This window comes from Periophthalmus magnuspinnatus, chromosome 2 (assembly GCF_009829125.3).
Source record: "Periophthalmus magnuspinnatus isolate fPerMag1 chromosome 2, fPerMag1.2.pri, whole genome shotgun sequence".
Lineage (NCBI taxonomy): Eukaryota > Metazoa > Chordata > Actinopteri > Gobiiformes > Gobiidae > Periophthalmus > Periophthalmus magnuspinnatus.
This window is the reverse complement of record NC_047127.1, coordinates 4,419,159-4,437,807: the sequence shown is the minus strand read 5'-3', so window position 1 is coordinate 4,437,807 and position 18,649 is coordinate 4,419,159. Positions and strand designations below refer to the sequence as shown.

The following is an 18,649-nucleotide window of genomic DNA, read 5'->3' as shown; positions in this document are numbered from 1 at the left end:
CCCCTTGCCCCCCCCCCCCCCCCCCCCCCACACACACACACACACACAAAATATGAATCAATTTAGCACACCACTTACCTCACTTGCAAGGGAAGATCCAATAAGGCTACCCAATGAGCTATAACGGATTATTGCTGCCACGAAACACCATACACATCCCGAGCAGAAAAGCGACGCGCCCTACACCCTAGAGGGGACGAGACGAGTGAACTTTGCTTCGGCTTTCGAGATGCCTCCTGCCTCCTCTCCAAGGATCCTAGCTCGGAGTTTGCTTGGCAGAAGGATGAGACCCCTAGGAGAGCCAAGCATCCTCATTTGAACTTCCGAGTGGTCTGAAAAGTAATGAGCGTTTCATCCAGTGCGCCGCCAGCCTGAGAGCAGACATCTGTTTTAGTGCAAGATGCTTTTGGATACTTTTTGCTCTTTAAATCTTTTTCTCTCATGATGCAGTAAAGTTGCGTGGAATGACCGCAATATACTCCACCTTGTTATGTCACGTGGTAGTACAGGAAGTGCTCCACTGTGTTTTTAAACTCCATTTTAACCCCTGGAATTGCCAATTTCTACTGAACTAAAGGTAAAAAGTAGATGCTAACTTGAAAACTACCACGTCGTGACATCACAAGGAGGAACCATAGACTGTATATATCAGTAGACACAGCTTCCAACTCTATCGATTCTGAAAAACTATCACCATTCTGCTTTCACTGCTGCTGTTAGCCTCGTCATTTTGGTCTTAAATGTTCATAATAACCCGTTCTTTATGATCCTGGCACTTTTATTTCACTATTGTGGCCGTAAATCAAGATACGATCATTAATAACAGACAAATCAGGCGCCTTCTATCCCCGAGGTCACTCCCGTTAGCGTTAGCAACAGGTTTGATTGACAGCGTTCGCTAAGCGTCCACGCCCCGCCAAACCAGCGGTGTCGAGGGAAGGGGCGTTACCTTCCACAGCTTCGCTCCAGATTGACTCTCTGGTTGCTATGATACTCACGGGGCGTTTATATTTTGGATTATTTCAGGGCAAAGTCCAGTGTCACAATAGGAAAAACTGGTTCTTCTCTTCATCACAGTGTAGAGTCTGAAAAACACCAATATAAGTCTAACTGTGACTGTATTAATGAAGTAACAGGTTTGCAGTGGGTTTATTAATTAAGCTGCTTTTACAGGTGTCGGAATAAATGGATCATACTATAGTTCAAACTGCGCCCTGAGAGGATGGTCTTGGGAACAAAATGCACCAGATAAAAATGCGTAATATGTCTCCTCTAATGACGTGTAATAAAAGTAGCTGGAAAACCTCCAAAAGTTCCAGTTGTTGATTTGTCAGACACAGATTTTGCATGGGCCTCAGTCACCTTGAGTCTTTGTGCTGTGTTCCAGTCTGGAGGTCAGGGCTGCGCTGGAGGTGCAGGCCGGCTCAAGAATAAAAAACTGGAACTATTGGATTTTCTACCAGCGCTCCATTTCCACTGAGCTCCCGGAAAAGTGAACTAGTGTGTACCAAGATACCAAGCTGTTTGTGTCTGTGCTCTGAAATGTAAGGAGGACTTCAGCCCAACAAGAGCAGCCCATGTTTTATCAATGGTCTCTGGTTAGTAGATTTGTATGGAGCCCCGGGCGCAGTGGAGAGTTTAGATGGACAAAGTAATGAGAAAAGAGCAGAAACTGTGTCTTTGAGCTCAGTCCCACCCCTAGAGGGCGCCAGCTGCAGGGCATCCCCCAAGTATCAAGACTGAGCCTTAAAAGTGCAGTTTTGTGCAAAAGTCGGGAACTGCATTGATTTCCTGGACCACGCGGAGATACACGCGGACGCTAAGGGAGCAACTTTGGGCTTTGCTAGAACCTAGCAACGCTTTAGCTGAGCAGAATTCTAAACTTCTGCTAACTTTTAGTGCCATACCTGGAGGCTAAAGTTTTTTCCTTCTATAGCGTGCTGAACATTTTATTTTTTTGGCATTTATTGGTTCGTATTTGGCCGAAAACAAAGTAAATCAATGTTTTCAACCATTATATATTCCAGATGCCGTTGGGTAAGAATGACTGTCCAAGTTGCATTGCAAAGATACCAAATCTGAAATACATTTTAAGAAGTAGAGTACAGTTATTTAAAGGAAGTGTGTGCTAAATGTGAGTTTAAAGCGGACATGTTATGCAAAAAAATCAACTTTTATAAGCTTTAAGCCTTGTTATGACTGCGTTCCCTCTTTATTAGTTTACTCAAAAGGAAAATGGTAAAAGGTCACATTTTTATATAACACATTTCCACCTTCAAGGCACTCAGAGCGTTTTACATCAAGAAACAAGTCACCCATTCACACACACATTCATACAACAGTGTACACAGACAGGGCGAGGAGGGTTAAGGGTAAAGTGTCTTGCCCAAGGACACAACGACAGCGTATCAAAGCTGCATTTTGATTGGTCTTGTGTGGGCTTTCCGTGTTCAAATACCCCCTATACTCACCCGCTTCCCTGTGGATTCTGGGTCACACATGTAAAGTTCAAAGACGACAAAAAACACGGAAATAAAAAGCCAGGATGTCAACGGGCCTGTTTCTATTGCGAAGCCCGTTTAGAGCAGTTTTGTGGTTTACAATGAAGAAAATGTAAAATATCTATGTCTCCTGTTGTGGAATTTCTAATAGTAAAAACCTTAAAAATGTAAAAATCAACAGAGAAGTTGTCTTGAATCAAAAAGAGTTGTTCTCCTTAGTTGTGTCGTCTCGCCCTCAGCAAATGACAAATGTAAATACGTACAGTGTATTTATACCATCAAAACAATCGTACCCGTTTAGTCGAAGTGGCTGGAGGCCGCTAGACGCACAAACAAGAAGTACACCATACAAAATAACACAACAAAAGATGCTTAGGTCAAAGAGATCCAAAACAATACAAGTAAAGATTTAACACTCTATAACAAAGTCTGTTTTAGGCCCCATGTTAGACAATATTCTGATTTATGTTATATAATGTTGTTTTCTCATCAAAAACAGACCTGGATTTGTGTTTTGTTTCATTCACACACGTTTAAACACACAAACCCTGCATATTTAGCCTGTATAAGTTCATCTCTCAAACTGAAAACACTCCGTTCCACCTTGTGATGTCATCATGTGGTAATACAGGAAGTGCTCTACTATGTTTTTAAACTCCATACAGCTTCACTAGAATCATTTGGATGATTTCAGCCCTGGAATTGCAAATCTCTACTGAACTAAAGGTAAAAAAGGGAGCTGTTCATGTGAAAGCTGCCACTTTATGACATCACAAGGTGGAACAGAGCATTTTGAGCTGTGGAGGTGTTACTCAAACGTGTGTGAATGAAACAAAACACAACTCCAGGTCTGTTTTTGAAGACGTAACAACATTATAACGCGACTTAAACCTCACAAGAGTCAATTTTTGCATGATATAGAAGCTTTAATGAGCTCAAAACAAGTATAAAGTTCGGCTCATCATACACACATTCAAACCTCTCCATTTGTACTGACTTCCCAGCGTCTGCAGCTGTCATGGCCGCCGCTCTGTCAGACACCGCTCGGCTCACTCACCCCGAACGTTTGTGCAAAGTGGCTACATTTGCTTTTCCGCCCTGAGCGCTCATACATATTCATTGGCCTGTTGATAAAAGACTGGTTTGTTGCCTATAAGCATGTATGCGCTGACAGCCCGCCAAACCCTGTCACCGCCGAGTCCTCACCGCTTCGGACAGAGAGGGGGAAAAAAGCTCTTACTGTAGGAACGATCAACCGGGAAACCGTGGAGCCAAAATGTCCGACGTTCTTGGAGCAGTCGCACATCCTACGTTTCAATCCATCATAGTCGTTTTTGTCCTTGTCTCGGCTCGTTTCAATTTGTCATCGCAGCTGTTGAAGGGAATCCCACAAAGAGACTCGCTGCCTTAAGACAAGAGCATTATTCAACTGCTCAGTGACTATCTCCAGCAGTTAAAAATAGAGCCATATCGTTGACGTTAAACAAGCTAGCGCGCTAATGTTAACAAACCTACAACGGCCGTTTAATCTGTCACAAACACGATCGTTTACTTTAAAGAGCCCATGTTACGCTGTTTTCTGATCTGTTATAATGTTGTTTCATCATCACAAACAGACCCGGAGTTCTTCTCGCAAACTGAAAACACTGTTCCACCTTGTGATGTCATCATGTGGTAATCCAGGAAGTGCTCCACTGTGTCTTTAAACTTTTATAACACAACTTAAAGCTCACAAGAGTCAATGTTGCGTAATATAGGACCTTCAACAAACACATATTAATATTAGTATTTCACATTTTCTGATTTAAAATAATATCTGCATTTGGCATTTGAGCTCCCTCTGCTGTCAGTAATGGGAACAACAAACCAGGAAGTAAACGAATCCCGCGTGAATGCTACGCTAATAGAGCCTTAAAGAGCCGTGCGTTTGTTTTGAAATGTGACCCCAGAACACGTCCAGTTTATGGACTTAAAAACTCTTTAAAAACTTTTATCTATATCAGGTTTCACATAATCCACTGGTATAAATAAATAAATGAATTAATTAAAAATAAATAAATTAAATGACACTAAATCGCATTCATTGTAAATAGGTATTTGTAATTGTATATATTTTTTATTTGTCCACATTAAATTGTCTTTCATTATGTTTAATTCCTATTTTTGAATGTTGAAATGTTTTCTTAAATGTAAGTTGCCTTGTTACATCTGGCCTGGGGACAACCGATGAAAATTAGCTCTAGTCAGCTAACTCGGGCACATTTACATTATTTATTTATTTTTGTAATGTTTATTAATGTGCATTGTCCCCTTTTTTAAATAAATAAATAAATAAATAAAATAAATTTAAAATGAAATAAAATAAAATAAATGGTAACTTCAATGAAAAACAAAAGAATTTGAATTAATTTCCTCCTAAAATGGTCTTATTTCCTCCTTGAGGTTTTGTGTGGGATAACATTTTATTAATTATAGATGATTGTTTATAATATCCCATCATAGCCAATTAGGGGCTAGAGTTTTTTCCCAACTAATAAAAATTCTAAACTCGCACATTTTGGTTGATTGGTGTTTGACAGCCATAGATAGTCCATATTTCAACAAACACATGATATTACGTTTAATGCCACACTATGGAACATAAAGATTAAGGTTAAGGTCCATTATTGTCACCGTAGGGAAATTAGTCCTCTGCATTTGACCCATCTCCGTCATGTTGTTGCTAGGCTTGGTCAGAACTTCCTTAGCTGGAGGATTTGACGTGTGGGTTGTTTTGGGTTGACATTCAAGGCAAACCAGAAAACTTACAGAGTGCAGCTTTAACACCAGAAACCAAGTCAACCCCACAAGCCCCAGAAGATAAACTTGTTTAGATGGCCTTTTGCCTTGAGCACTCTCGACAAAACCAATTTGTATGTTTATCTTGAATTTTTTGAGAGCTAAACCTGCCCTAAGTGCCTGTATAGATTGCGAGTCGCCCTCTGAAACCTTTATGACATGACCATTGTAGCTTTCCACGTTACCACAGCAACCAACCACGGTGCGCAAAAGAAAGCTACTTCCTGCTTCCTCTAAACCATTTCTTTCCCAGCCCCATCCCCTTAATTGCCGGTTCCCTGTCTCACTCCCTCACACCCTCAATTTTCTTCTTTTTCCGCGGTCGGCAAAATCACCAGCCGTGTCCTTCAGCTCTGTTTGGACACATCAATCATATCGGTCCAGCTCGGAGAATGGAAGTCATTTGAAAAAGCAATGGCTCAATTTTAGCAGCAATTACCGATCACGGGTGCGTTGGATTTCGGTGCACTACGGGGCCGGGAACGCTAATTAGCAAACCTCACTTTTCTATTTGGAATCGTGAGCGTTGCTAAAAAGGTTGTGACAAAGTTGGTTAATCGGATTTAGCACAATTAGCCATGTTGTTTCTCGAAGATGGTCTCATAGTAATTTTACATAAACGTTTCTTATTTAATCTTATATAAAATGTTGTTTGGCTGTGACATAATGGACTAGAAGTGCATAAATGGGTGTAGAACTTGTGTTAAGCTGAGGGGGTTGATGGTTCTGCTGCTGCGTTTATTGGAGATTGTTAGAGAGACAAAAACAGGAAGCGGTGATTGGAATAAATCTAAACTTGTTGTAATTCAAAGAGTATCACACTGTAATCCATAAGCTCTATATATAAATGGACATAGCTAACCTGCTAGCTGCTGCGTTCCAAACAGGAAGTGATCATGGGCGCGCTTCCGGCTTCATCAACTCTGGCTTTTGTTCACTTTCTATTGAAAAACTCTTGCTCCTTTCTCAATCCTGGTATTTTTACTACGCTATTGTGTCCGTAAATCATAATATGAACGCTAATAACAGACAAATCAGGCGCCTTCTTTCCCCGAGGTCACTCCCACTAGCGTTAGCAACAGGTTTCGCTCTCTGCTAAACTAGCGACGAGGGTGAATTTACCAATTCGTTCGCATGAAGTAAGATCTTAATTCTTAAACTTAGAATTACTGAAACCTCATCCAAATCAAGGGTTTTCACAATGGCTTTGTATTTAAGCCTAGCGTAAAATAAAACTCAAACCGTCCTTGTAAATTTTTGCTAGCTGCCAGAAGTACTGTGGGACGTACTGCTGGAAGTACCGATCCCATAGCCGGACTTCCATTTAGTGATAAAATATGGCTTCTTTTTGTTCAGATCATAGCGTCAAACTTCTAGGCCGCTAATTCCTTTAGCTTTAGCGCTACGTCACAAGAGTCCTAGGCAGATACGAGAAGGAGCTAACCAATGATGGAACTACAGCTCTTTAATAAATAAAACTACAACACGGGGCAAATATGTAACTCGACTCCAAATTTCGCCCCCGTAACCGCTAGCTTCGTTTGAGTGGAGCCGAACGGTACGATTGACGCCACACTTAGTTCACTTCTGTATACAGTCTGCTGATGTAATAATTGCGCACATAATTCGAGCTTAATCGATATGTTTTCTCTTTACTTAGAGCGAGGTGTTTTTATGTTGCTATAAGTTAGGCATGATCACACATTTCATTTGTTCAATCCGCTGCGGAGTTGTTAGCATAACTGATCTGCTCTCACCCTCCCAGCACAGCCTATTGTCGCTTCATTAGCCATCCACCATCTTGCTTTGTTTTCACTCTAATCTCCCATTCATTACCCCCAAATGTTATTCTTCATCCAACTGCGTTTTATCTCCATGGCTCCCCCGCGACCCCGCATATGCGAAAATAAGCGCTCATATTTTGTACTTTTTTAAACCAATTAATTACTGCCGCTGTAAAACTGTTCCCAAATGTCCAGAAATGCTACAATTCACCTTGGATTCTCCGCAAAGTGACTCTAAAACGTTGAAAAAACAGAGTGGTGATGTAAGCTAGCAGCTGTCAGTTACATTGCAGTGTAACTAACAGAAGCGCTAGCATCTGTTGGTAAGCTGTTATTTGAAAAGAAAAAGTCAGACAGCCTTTAAGTCCACAAACTTAATTTAAGCGTCTTCTTGAGTGGTAGGGGATCAATGCAAAGCTAGTCCGTAGGCTGTTATCCACCTTCACAAATGGATACGAGTAATATTAGCAGTAGTAACAAAAGGTATTTTTGACGTTACAATGGACGGACGTAGCGGGAATGTGATAGCATGTTGTCATAAGAAAACTGTGGACGCTAATGGTTATCGTTAGCATTAAAGGTCGAGATGGATGGTGGAAGGATGCTTTGGACATCTTTACTTTTTTATTAAAACTTTGATTTTAGATTGAATTGCTAATTTAAAAAACAAAAATCAATGATCAAAAGCTGAAGTAAAGGTGCTATAAGACTTTTCTGGTTGGGTGTTTGCTTGGATTATGTCTCTCGGCTGGCCTGGGAACGCCTTGGGGTCCCACCGGAGGAGCTGGAGGAAGTGTCTAGGGTGAGGGAAGTCTGGGAGTCCCTGCGTAGACTGCTGCCCCCATGTGGATGTTTGCCTGGAATGCTACACACTAATGCATTAATCTCGCGTTTATTTGAATTGCTAAAAAAATACTCGGCCTAGTGGTGTCACCTACTTGTCTCCATGGAGATAAGTTTAATGCCGTACTGTTGAACATTCCAAGCTAAGCAATAACATCTCCATGGAGACACGCAGAACATGTTAGATAGTGCACCTTTAATGCTAAATGTCAAATTGAAACTCAAAATAACACATTTCAAATCATTAATCACACAAAAACATACAGTAGTTTTATTATTTATTTATTTATTTATTTAATTTTTTCGTTGATTTTGTATATTTCTGTAAATTTGTAGTGAAATGTTTTAGTCCAGCTCATAGCCTGTATAAGGAAGTGGACTAAGTGAGTATGACGTCACTCACAGCGTTCAGCTCCAGTCAAATGAAGCTCATCGAGGCTAGCAGTTATAGCGGCTAATTTGGAGTTGAGTTACATATTTAGAACTCCGATCACGTGTATCATAGCAACCAAAGAGCCAATCTGGAGCGAAGCTGTTGAAGATAACGCCCCTTCCCATCATCACCCTTAGTTTAGCACGGGGCGGGCGCTTAGCAACACTGTCCATCAAACCTGTTGCTAAAGCTAGCAGGAGCGACCTTGGGGAAAAAAAGGCGCCTGATTTTTCTATTATTAATGTTCATATCTTGAGTTACGGACAAAAAAAGTGAAATAAAAATGCCAGGATCATGTCGAGTGACCAAAATAATGAGCCTGACAGCAGGAGTTACACAGAGAGAAGTGACAGTTTTCTAATGTAAAGTGAAATGGAGCCAGAGTCGATCAGTTTCTATTTGGAATGCAGCGGCTAGCAGGTTAACCATGTCCATTTATATATACTGTCTATGGTCCAGCTCTCATCTTCCGAGCCCGCCTGATGACCTGCGCAAAAAAAAACAAAAAAATTGTCACCTTGAATTATGATTTTGTTCTCGTAACATGTAATTTTTACTCACTCTTTAGCCAAATCTTTAACTCAGAATTACTGAAACCAAATCCAAATCAAGGGTTTTTCACAATGGCCTTGTATTGCTTAGCGTAAAATAAAACTCAAACTGTCCTTGTCCGTTTTCGCTAGCTGCCAGAAGTACTGCGGGATGTACTGCCAGAAGTACCACCTCATCCTTTAGCGGAACTTCCATTTAGTGATAAAATGTGGCTCCTTTTTAATTTTTCAGATCGTAGCTCCGAAGTCCTAGACCCTAACTCCTTTCGCTTTGGAGCTACGTCACGGGGTTAGCCACAAGAGTCCTAGGCAGATAGGAGAAGGAGCTAACTAATGGTGGAACTACAGTTGTTTAATAATAAAAAAAAAAAACTACAATACCCACAAAATGGACTACAAAAAGCCTCCATCTCATTTGAATCAAAACTTCAACATGGCATCACAATTCGAGTTCACAACTTCTTTTTTTTTTTTTTTTTTTTTTTTTTTTGCGCTTGTCATCAGGAGGGCTCCGTAGATTCTTTGGAGGATAACATCTGGCCTTTTGTGCTACTCTGTAACTTTTTCTATAACGGTGAGTGTGTTGACACTCCTGACTTGGTTAAACCGTTTTCCTCATTTTCACCTTCACGCGGGTGAGTTTTCTTGTGATAATTTCTAAAAACAAGCTGAGACGAGCAGTAATAGTGACACAGGAGAGGTAACTGTGATAAAAGCAACATTTGGAGTACTACAATCTGTTATGGCATTTTACTTAAGTTGTAGTAGTTGTAGTTTTCACTTCAATCCAAGTTGATTTTTGTAGCACGTTTAAAACAACCAGCTGACCTAAGTGCTTCACATAAAAGTCAACAAAAAATAAATATAAAGATCACACGATACATAGGAAAACAACAATAAAACACCAAGATATCCTGTGTAGCTAGTATTAAATGCCAGGGAGAAGAGCTGGGTTTTCAGTCAGTACTAGTAGTAGTGGGTAGTAGTAGGAGTAGTAGAGTAATTGTATCATGTCTGATAACTAGTAGTAATTTGAGTCTGCATGTAGTGAAATTAGTTGGAGTAGTAGTAATCACTGTAGTAGTAAAAGTAGTGGTGGTATTTCTATTTAGTAGTTGTAATTACAGAGGAAATGTTAATTATGGCTATTTTATCTCTAGGGACGTTTGTTACATCTGGATAATAATGTAAAGATTTAGATCCGGAGCTCTATAGTAGCTGTAGCATTAGCCTTGTAGTAGTAGTAGTAGTAGTAATGGCAGAAGCAGCAGCAGTAGTAGTAGAAGGAGAAGTGGTAGTAGTAGTGGCTGGTGGATTATGTACACTCGTTTTCTTGTAGTTAAGCAGAATATTTGGAGTAAGTGCCCGTGTTTACAGTCCCTCCTGCTGACTTGTGTTGCCCTGAGGCACTGATAACATAATTATTAGTAGTAGCAGCAGCAGTAGTAGTAATGGGAGCAGTAAGAATAGCAGTAGCAGTAGTAGTAGTCAGAGTGGTAGTGGAAGCAGGAGTAGTAGCAGTAGTGGCAGTAGGAATAGCAGTAGCAGCAGCAGTAACAGTAGTAGTAGTAGTAGTAGTGGCAGTAGTAATAGCAGCAGCAGCAGTAACAGTAGTAGTAGTAGTTGCAGTAGGAGCAGTAGCAGTAGTAGTAGCAGCATTAATAGTAGTAGCATTAGGAGTAGTAGAAGCAGCAGTAGCAGTACTAGTAGTAGCATTAGCATTAGTAGCAGAAGCAGTCGTAGCAGTAGCCGCAGTAGTAGCAGTAATAGTAGCAGTAATTGCAGCAGTAGCAGCAGTAGTAGTCAGAGTGGTAGTAGAAGCAGTAGTAGTAGCAGTAGTGGCAGTAGTAATAGTAGTAGTAGTAGTAGTTGCAGTAGGAGCAGTAGTAGTAGCAGCATTAGGAGTAGTAGAAGCAGCAGTAGCAGTACTAGTAGTAGCATTAGCATTAGGAGCAGTAGCAGTCGTAGCAGTAGCCACAGTAGTAGCAGTAATAGTTGCAGCAGTAGCAGTAGTAGCAGCAGTAGTAGCAGTAATAGTTGCAGTAGTAGCAGCAGTAGTAGCAGTAATAGTTGCAGTAGTAGCAGCAGTAGTAGTGGCTGGTGGATTATGTACACTCTTTCCTTGTAGTTGAGCTGAATATTTGTAGTAAGTGCCCTTGTTTACAGTGCCTCCTGCTGACTTGTTTTGCCCTGAGGCCCTGATCACATCATTGTTTTCCCCTGTCTCCCGCTGATCAAAGACAGCTCGGCGCTCCCTGCCTGTTTTAAAGTGCCACTGCGCCTCTGCCATCAGGAACCGCACAAGGGGGCCGCCGTCCAATCAGCTGTCAGGGAAACGTCTCCCAGTGATTGGACGATGAGTGGGCGCTCCAACATAAGTGCCGCTCTAGAAAAAAAATGGCCGACGTCTGACAAACGCGGCTGTCTCAGTCCTGTCAGTATATAGGGGAAAGTTGTGTGTTTTTTTTACCCGGCGACAGCGTGACACCTGTCAGCTGATTGGACGGGACAGGCCTGGGCATATATGGTTGGTAAAGATGTCAACGTTTGGCTGTTTATCAATCTGAGAATTCTATAAATCTTCCATTACATCGATGTGTTTATGGGCTGTGAAAGTACATTTTTTTTAGATGTTTTACTCGTAGTTCATACAGTTCATTGCAGTACATCTTCAGACCACCGTGTACCGCCATGTCAAGACCTTACATTTAACTTGAAACTCTAAGTACGTTTGTCAGTGTTCCGTAATCCTCTAATCAGACTGCACCTGCGTCTACATGCCAGAGTTTCCTGAATAGTATCCGAATATCCCACTGAGAGTATCCTGGTTTCTCATAAACGTGGATACTTACATGCAGGGCCGGCTCGAGCTTTCAGGGGGCCCTAAGCTGAATTTACCTCTGTGGCCCCCAACAGTGGATGCATGTTGGCTCAAGTATTCGTGATTCACATTTGACAATATTATGACTCTGCTCTCATCACCTCGACCAGTTGTATTTGTGTTTACATGAGCAACATCATAAAACTTTACATATTATATTATTTTCAGTGTAAATGTATAGGCTCTTTGGGGCCCCCTGGTGGCATCTTGAATTTCTTTAATGTATTTTGAGCTGCTGACCCGATTGTAGGTCTGATACCTGTTCAACTCCATGGAGATGTTATGGCTTTTCTCAGATTATGACACAATATGGCTTTAAACGTATGTATTTACATGGAGACGAGCAGATGCCGCCACCAGGCCATGGTACAGGTCAGATCTATGGAGAGGCGAGTCCATTCACTTAAAAAAAAAAAAAAAAAAAAAAAAAAAAGAAGACGCTTTTCAAGGTATTTTGTTACGCAATTAAAACACCTGTAATTGACTAAATGCTACAATTTGGAACTTTAGGGCTAAATGCTCTAAAGTGTAGCATTTAGAGTCTGAAGGTTCAGAAATGTATTTGCAGTACAATCAGTGGATGAAGTACTCAGTTTGGTTATTTAAGTACAGATAGTGGAGCAAAACAAAAATACTCAAGTAAAAGTATCAAATGGAAAAAAAAATGTAAGTAGAAAAGTAACAGTAGAAAAGTATCTGTTTAAAAAAGTACTTAAAGAGTAAAAAAAAGAGTAGTAGTTAGTATTCCGTGTATATTCTGAGGTCTTATAAAGCTTTAAATGTAGTGATTTTGACAAAGATTTGTGCAAAATTTTTCAACAGAAACAACTGAGTCTATAGTTTTTTTTTCTATCTGTTTTTTATTTATATATTTTTATTTTGCTCAAATTATGAACATGCTAAAAATAAACACTCAGCCTTTTCAGCAGCTCTCACACAATCATAAATACTTTTACTTTTTAGCCCAGTTAAAAAATGTAGCGGAGTAGAAAGTACAGATACTGCTCTCAAATGTAGTGAAGTACGTCTGTGGTGTTTCGTGTACTGTGTGTGCTGTGACCATCATCTCATTTTACTAATATGATTTTGTATTTCAGTGATCATTAATTAGCACGTGTGGCTAACTCTGGCACATTTATTTAATTGTATTCATTTGTTTTGCGCTCATATAACATAGAACAATAAAAAGGACACAGTTTATGAAAAGCAGGTGCAGAAAAAGGCAAAAAAAACAACAACAAAAGAACAAATGCAATTAAATTAAAACTTAAATTGAACATCTTAGCCCTGCATTAGATTTACATGCTGTACTAACTCCGCCACATTTAATAAACAAACATAAACATACGTAAAAGTTAAAAAAAATCACTTTAAAATGTACTTAAGTATACATTTTTTGACTGTAGAATCTCAAATACAGTACTACTTCTACTTTGTTCCCGTCCACCATTTAATATGACATAACACATCAGTTAAATTTGTAACCAGGCTTCCAGGACACTCCCCTTTAAGTGTGTATAAGCACAAATGTCCTCTTTGTGTCACCGTTTAGGCATGTGGCGCTGACATTTCCAACTCCATGAGAGCCGGGCTGTCAATCAAACGCACTATTGGCTAAATGGAGCACTTATATAAGACCTCACCTTAAACTCTTCACACTCCCGCTCTCTCTTTCTCTTTCTCTTTCTTTCTATCTCCTCTTGCATCACTTCTTAGCAGTGTAGTCCCCGGAGATGGGCTTTGTACATGAAGCAGTTGTTTTGATGTTGAAACACATTCGTCTCTATTGTTGATACGGACTGAGAGAGGTATTAGCGGCTGACACGGCGGAGCTGCGATCCCCCTGTGTATTACCAAAGCTGGGTCACAAATGTGATTCCCGATCCTGCTGGGATTTGTAGCATTTTGACTGGGACAAACAGACCACTCACAAAGCCAGGAGACGGATTTGAATTTTATTTTAATCAGTTGCATTTGGTTTACTGTCCGTTTGACTTTGCGTGTAATATTAAACTAGGGCTGTTGATACTGACACATTGACAAAAGCTCGGATACCGCACATTTTTCAGGTATCGGTATCTGCGAGTACTCAGACCAAATCGCAGATCCGATATCACTTTGTCTTTCCAGAGTAAAGACCCGTGAATGTGAGGACTGCTCCTGTGGCTAATGCTAATGCCCAAAGCAGGTTAAATGCAGACTGTGGCGGATCTGCAGACGTTTAAAACACACTGATGATGACAGAAAAGACATTTGTGTTAGCGCTTTGATTCTTTCATTTGGCCTTTGGTGTGGAGGCTGAACTTGGGGAAATAATGAAGGAGAATGCAGCCAGACAACAGCGCTAATGCTACAACAGAGCTAACACGACAACAGGGCTAACGCGACAACAGAGCTAACACGACAACAGCGCTAACACGTCAACAGAGCTAACACAACAACAGAGCTAACACGACAACAGGGCTAACGCGACAACAGAGCTAACACGACAACAGAGCTAACACGACAACAGAGCTAACACGACAACAGAGCTAACACGACAACAGAGCTAACACGACAACAGGGCTAACACAACAGCAGGGGTAACGCGACAAAAGGGGTAACAAGACAACAGGGCTAACATGACAACAGAGCTAACACGACAACAGAGCTAACACGATGACAGGGCTAACATGACAACAGAGCTAACATGACAACAGGGCTAACATGACAACAGAGCTAACACGACAACAGGGCTAACACGACAACAGGGCTAACGCAAAAGCAGGGGTAACACGACAACAGGGCTAACACGACAACAGAGCTAACGCGACAACAGAGCTAACACGACAACAGAGCTAACGCGACAACAGGGCTAACGCGACAACAGAGCTAACGCAACAACAGGGCTAACACGACAACAGGGCTAACACGACAACAGGGCTAACATGACAGCAGAGCTAATACGACAACAGCACAAACATGAGAACAGAGCTAACACTGGTTTGGCCTTTAAATTTCATATTAACTCTCTACACGATCCTGGTATTTTTATTTTGCTATTTTGTCAAAATCAGGCGCCTTCTTTCCCTGAGGTTGCTCCCGCTAACGTTTGATTGACAGTTTGACAGCGTTGCTAAGCGCCCGCTCCCTGCTAAAGGAAGCAGTGCATGTGAGAAGGGGCGTCATGTTCAACAGCCCCACTCCGGATTGGCTCTTTGGTTGCTATGATACATGCGGTCGGAATTCCAAATATTTAACTTGGCTCCGGATTGGCCGCTGTAACTGCTCTAGCCTGGATGAGCTTCATTTGACTGGAGCTGTACTGTGGAACATTCCAAACCAATAAAATCTCCATGGAGACAGGCAAATGGTGAGCTCTCCAGCAAAAAAAGTCACACACTGCATCTTTAACCACACTTAGCCATAGGTTTGTTATGAAAAATACTGGTTTATAATTCTTTTCTCTGTCCATAATTACACTTCGTACGTTTAGCGCTGCGTCCGAACATTTCTGAGCGAAACTATAAATGCACATCCATATTATTTCTGCTTTTCTACTTTCGCACGCCAAAGTTGTTTTCATGAACTTCCAGAAAAGATCGTTGGAGAAAATGAATACCTGATTTACACAGAAAAACACATTTTCAAACCACCAAATACTTATTTCCAAAATCTCCGAGCAAAGTTGTGTGAAAGCAGATCAATTTAAATTTCCATTCCCATTTTGAGACCCCCAGGCAAGAAAAGAAAAATATCTTTGTAGCTAAATCATTTCAAAACATCATGTGGACTTTGGACTTTCCTCTTTCAAACTTCTGACACTTTCGTATGTTTTTTTTTATGTCTCCGCAGTGCCTCCGGTTTTGTCGGTTTTCCAACAGTCGTTCAACGCCACGGCCGATTACCAGGAGTCCGTCACGTTCACCTGCATCACCTCCGGATCCCCTGACCCTCTGGTAACGTGGCACAGGTAAGCCCGCTACTACAACCCACTTTTAAATACTCCAAATTAGCGGTTAGCTCCTACGTGCAACCAAAAATGCGATATCCACCATCACGTAGCAACAGCGTAAACATTTGTCGGTGAGGAGCTGTTGACCCGGACCTTCGCCCACATGCTAACGGCCATGCTTTTAATATTAGCTCTTAGCGCCGTTTGCTAGTACGCGTATTTTAATTAATGGAATTTGTATTCATTACCAGGCTTACACAGATAGCGAGTATTGCTACTATTCTTATCTGGCAACCCATTTACGTTTTTATCACAAAATTAACCGATAAACGAGTGGTAATACTGTCAGTCGTCATCCATGTTGTTCCATCAGTTGTTTTCAAATAATCAGCGTTAAATTTAGATCGATTCCATTAAAATTCAGGTTTTGTGTGATACTTTTCCACATCGTACTTAATATAATTGATTGAACTTAACATAAATAAAATAAAAATGAAATAAAAAACATAATTCTTGAATGTCCCTTGAACCCGATGGATTTATCTGACTCTGAATGACGTTTCAGCTTTTGTAATTTTATCGTAATCAGTTTAGCGTAAAACAGAACAAGTATTGTGTCATACTAAAGTCGTACAATAGTGAATTTAGTAGTAGCTGTATTAGTACTTTTACAAAATGTGTAGTAATTACTGTATTTTCCGGAGTATAAGTCGCACTGGAGTATAAGTCGCGCTGGAGTATAAGTCGCACCAGCCAAAAAATGCATAATAATGAAGAAGTATAAGTCGCATCCCCGGCCAAACTATGAAAAAAAGTGCAACTTATAGTCCGGAAAATATGGTAATAGTAGTAGTAGTAGTCACATTAGTAGTTTTGGTTGTTGTAATAGTATAGTAGTAGTCTCTAAGATCTTCCAGGAGCGTCAGAAATCCAACAGCTCCTCTTTTCAGCGAGATTATTTTTATTTAAAAATACCCTACGCAAATGATTCAGATTTGTTGTAGTTTGAGGGCTTCTTCCCCGTCAAGGACAATTTAGCAAAGTTCCTGTATTCTCCTGTATTTTTTGGGCCTTTTATAATAACTTTGTGGAAATATTAGGCCTACTGTCACGTTCGGTCATTTGTTCTCACTGCTGCTCTGGACAGGACGGGTTTGTGAGTTTGTGTTTGTGCGTTATCATTTTAAAACCTTTTCACAATAAGGCTCAGTCTGCATTTTGTCAATACAGATGGTTTTATTTTTTTAAACAGCCTAGGCAAGTGTTTAGCTAGTGTTAGCATAGCAGGTGTTAGCATAGCAGTCTGCGCTGGAGGAACTTTTCTGAGGTTTTGGGGCTACATGGGAATTAGCACTGACTTGACGGACGTTTGCCGCCCGTGATGAAAGAAAGCAGGTAGGCCCCTCCTCCTCAAGCAGGTAGGCCCCTCCTCCTCAAGCAGGTAGGCCCCTCCTCCTCAAGCAGGTAGGCCCCTCCTCCTCAAAGAGCCATAGAGCCGTGAGAGGGAAGGCGGCTCTCGCATTTCTCTCTCTCTCTATGGCGTCACGGGCCTACTCGCCACTGACCGTCGTGATAATGGTAGTACTGGTCGTAGTCGTCCTTATTCATGGTGTCTACCTCAGTATATGGTTGTTTTAAAATCAGTTTTGCATATACAGTAAAAGTAAAACGTAAAATCTTATCAACTGGACAAAAAGTTCTTCAGTTCTGGTCAGATTACTGCTGGACACTGCTTTATATCTGTCTAAAGAGCGGCGCTAATGACACTGAAACTGAAAACACCTATTGTTTTACAGTTATTTTTTCAGCTGTTTTGGGTTTTTTAGTGTCGTTAGCGCCTCCTTCAGACAGATATAAGGCAGTGTCCAGCAGGAATCTGACCAGAACTGAAGAAACGGCTTGGACGAGCAGAGAAACATCTTCACTCCTACAGCTTTTTGTCCAGTTTTTAATTTTGGCTTTTACTATAGATCAGACCTGGACGACTGAGGATTACGTAAACACCATTTGGCATAGACATATATTATACTCAAAAGTTTCACGTCACAGAAAGAAATAATCGAATAAAAATGCTGAATGTCCTTTGAGCGCTTTGGATTCATCTCAGTGTCTGGATGTGGTTTCAGAGATTGTAATACAGTAGTTGTGCATTCGTCATAGTAAATCCTTATAATAACGAAAGTAGTAGTCGCCATACAAGTATTCTTCCAGCGTATATAGTGGTAAGCAGAAGCAGTAGTAGTACTTTTAGTCATAGTAGTATCGGAGGTAGTCAACTGTCTTTCCCCTGACCCTTCGCATTTGGATATGTGAATACTTAAGGGTACTAAACTCCACGTTGCAGTTGTTCCTTCTCATTTCCAATACAAAGTACACGTACGAGACGGTGATGGATGTGCGTCCCGAGGCGAGCGGCAGGTTAAGCTCGTTTTAATCAGAGGACACCTGGAGGAGGAAGGAGGAAGGACGTTTCAAAACACCGGCGTTGGGCGAAGAAATGAACGACGAGGCAGGTGGAGTCTAGCATTTAAACATAGGACTAAAGCATAATGACTTTACCACCCACTCTTAGCTTTTATGCTCTGCCATTTAATGCAACGTTTCACTTCCAACTCTTGTGTGTTAAGTGTAGAGAAAAGAGCCGACGACTTTGAAATATCAGCGTGATTTAATACCGACAGACGAGTGTTACTTAAAGAACACATACTATTCAAAATGTACTTTTTTTAAGCTTTTAACCATGTTTTTATTAATGTTCCTTGATAAAAACAAACAAACCTGGAGTTGTGTTTTGCATCGTTCACGCTGGTTTCGGTGACGCTCCTCAGTTTTTAAGCCAATAAATCATCAACATTGATTCGTTTTAAGGATTGCGTTCTTACAT

At 40.9% G+C, this 18,649-nt stretch overlaps 1 protein-coding gene across 4 annotated transcripts in view; it reads left to right on the top strand.

Annotated features, from left to right (window-relative positions):
- LOC117384024 (neural cell adhesion molecule 2-like) overlaps positions 1 to 18,649 on the top strand; it is a 509,480-nt gene that overhangs the window by 371,441 nt on the left and 119,390 nt on the right. For all 4 annotated transcript variants that reach the window (XM_033981298.2, XM_033981291.2, XM_055228525.1 and 1 more), the window contains exon 6: positions 15,666 to 15,783. In XM_033981298.2, the coding sequence (XP_033837189.1) occupies positions 15,666 to 15,783 (118 nt within the window). The remainder of the gene's footprint in view (positions 1 to 15,665; positions 15,784 to 18,649) is intronic.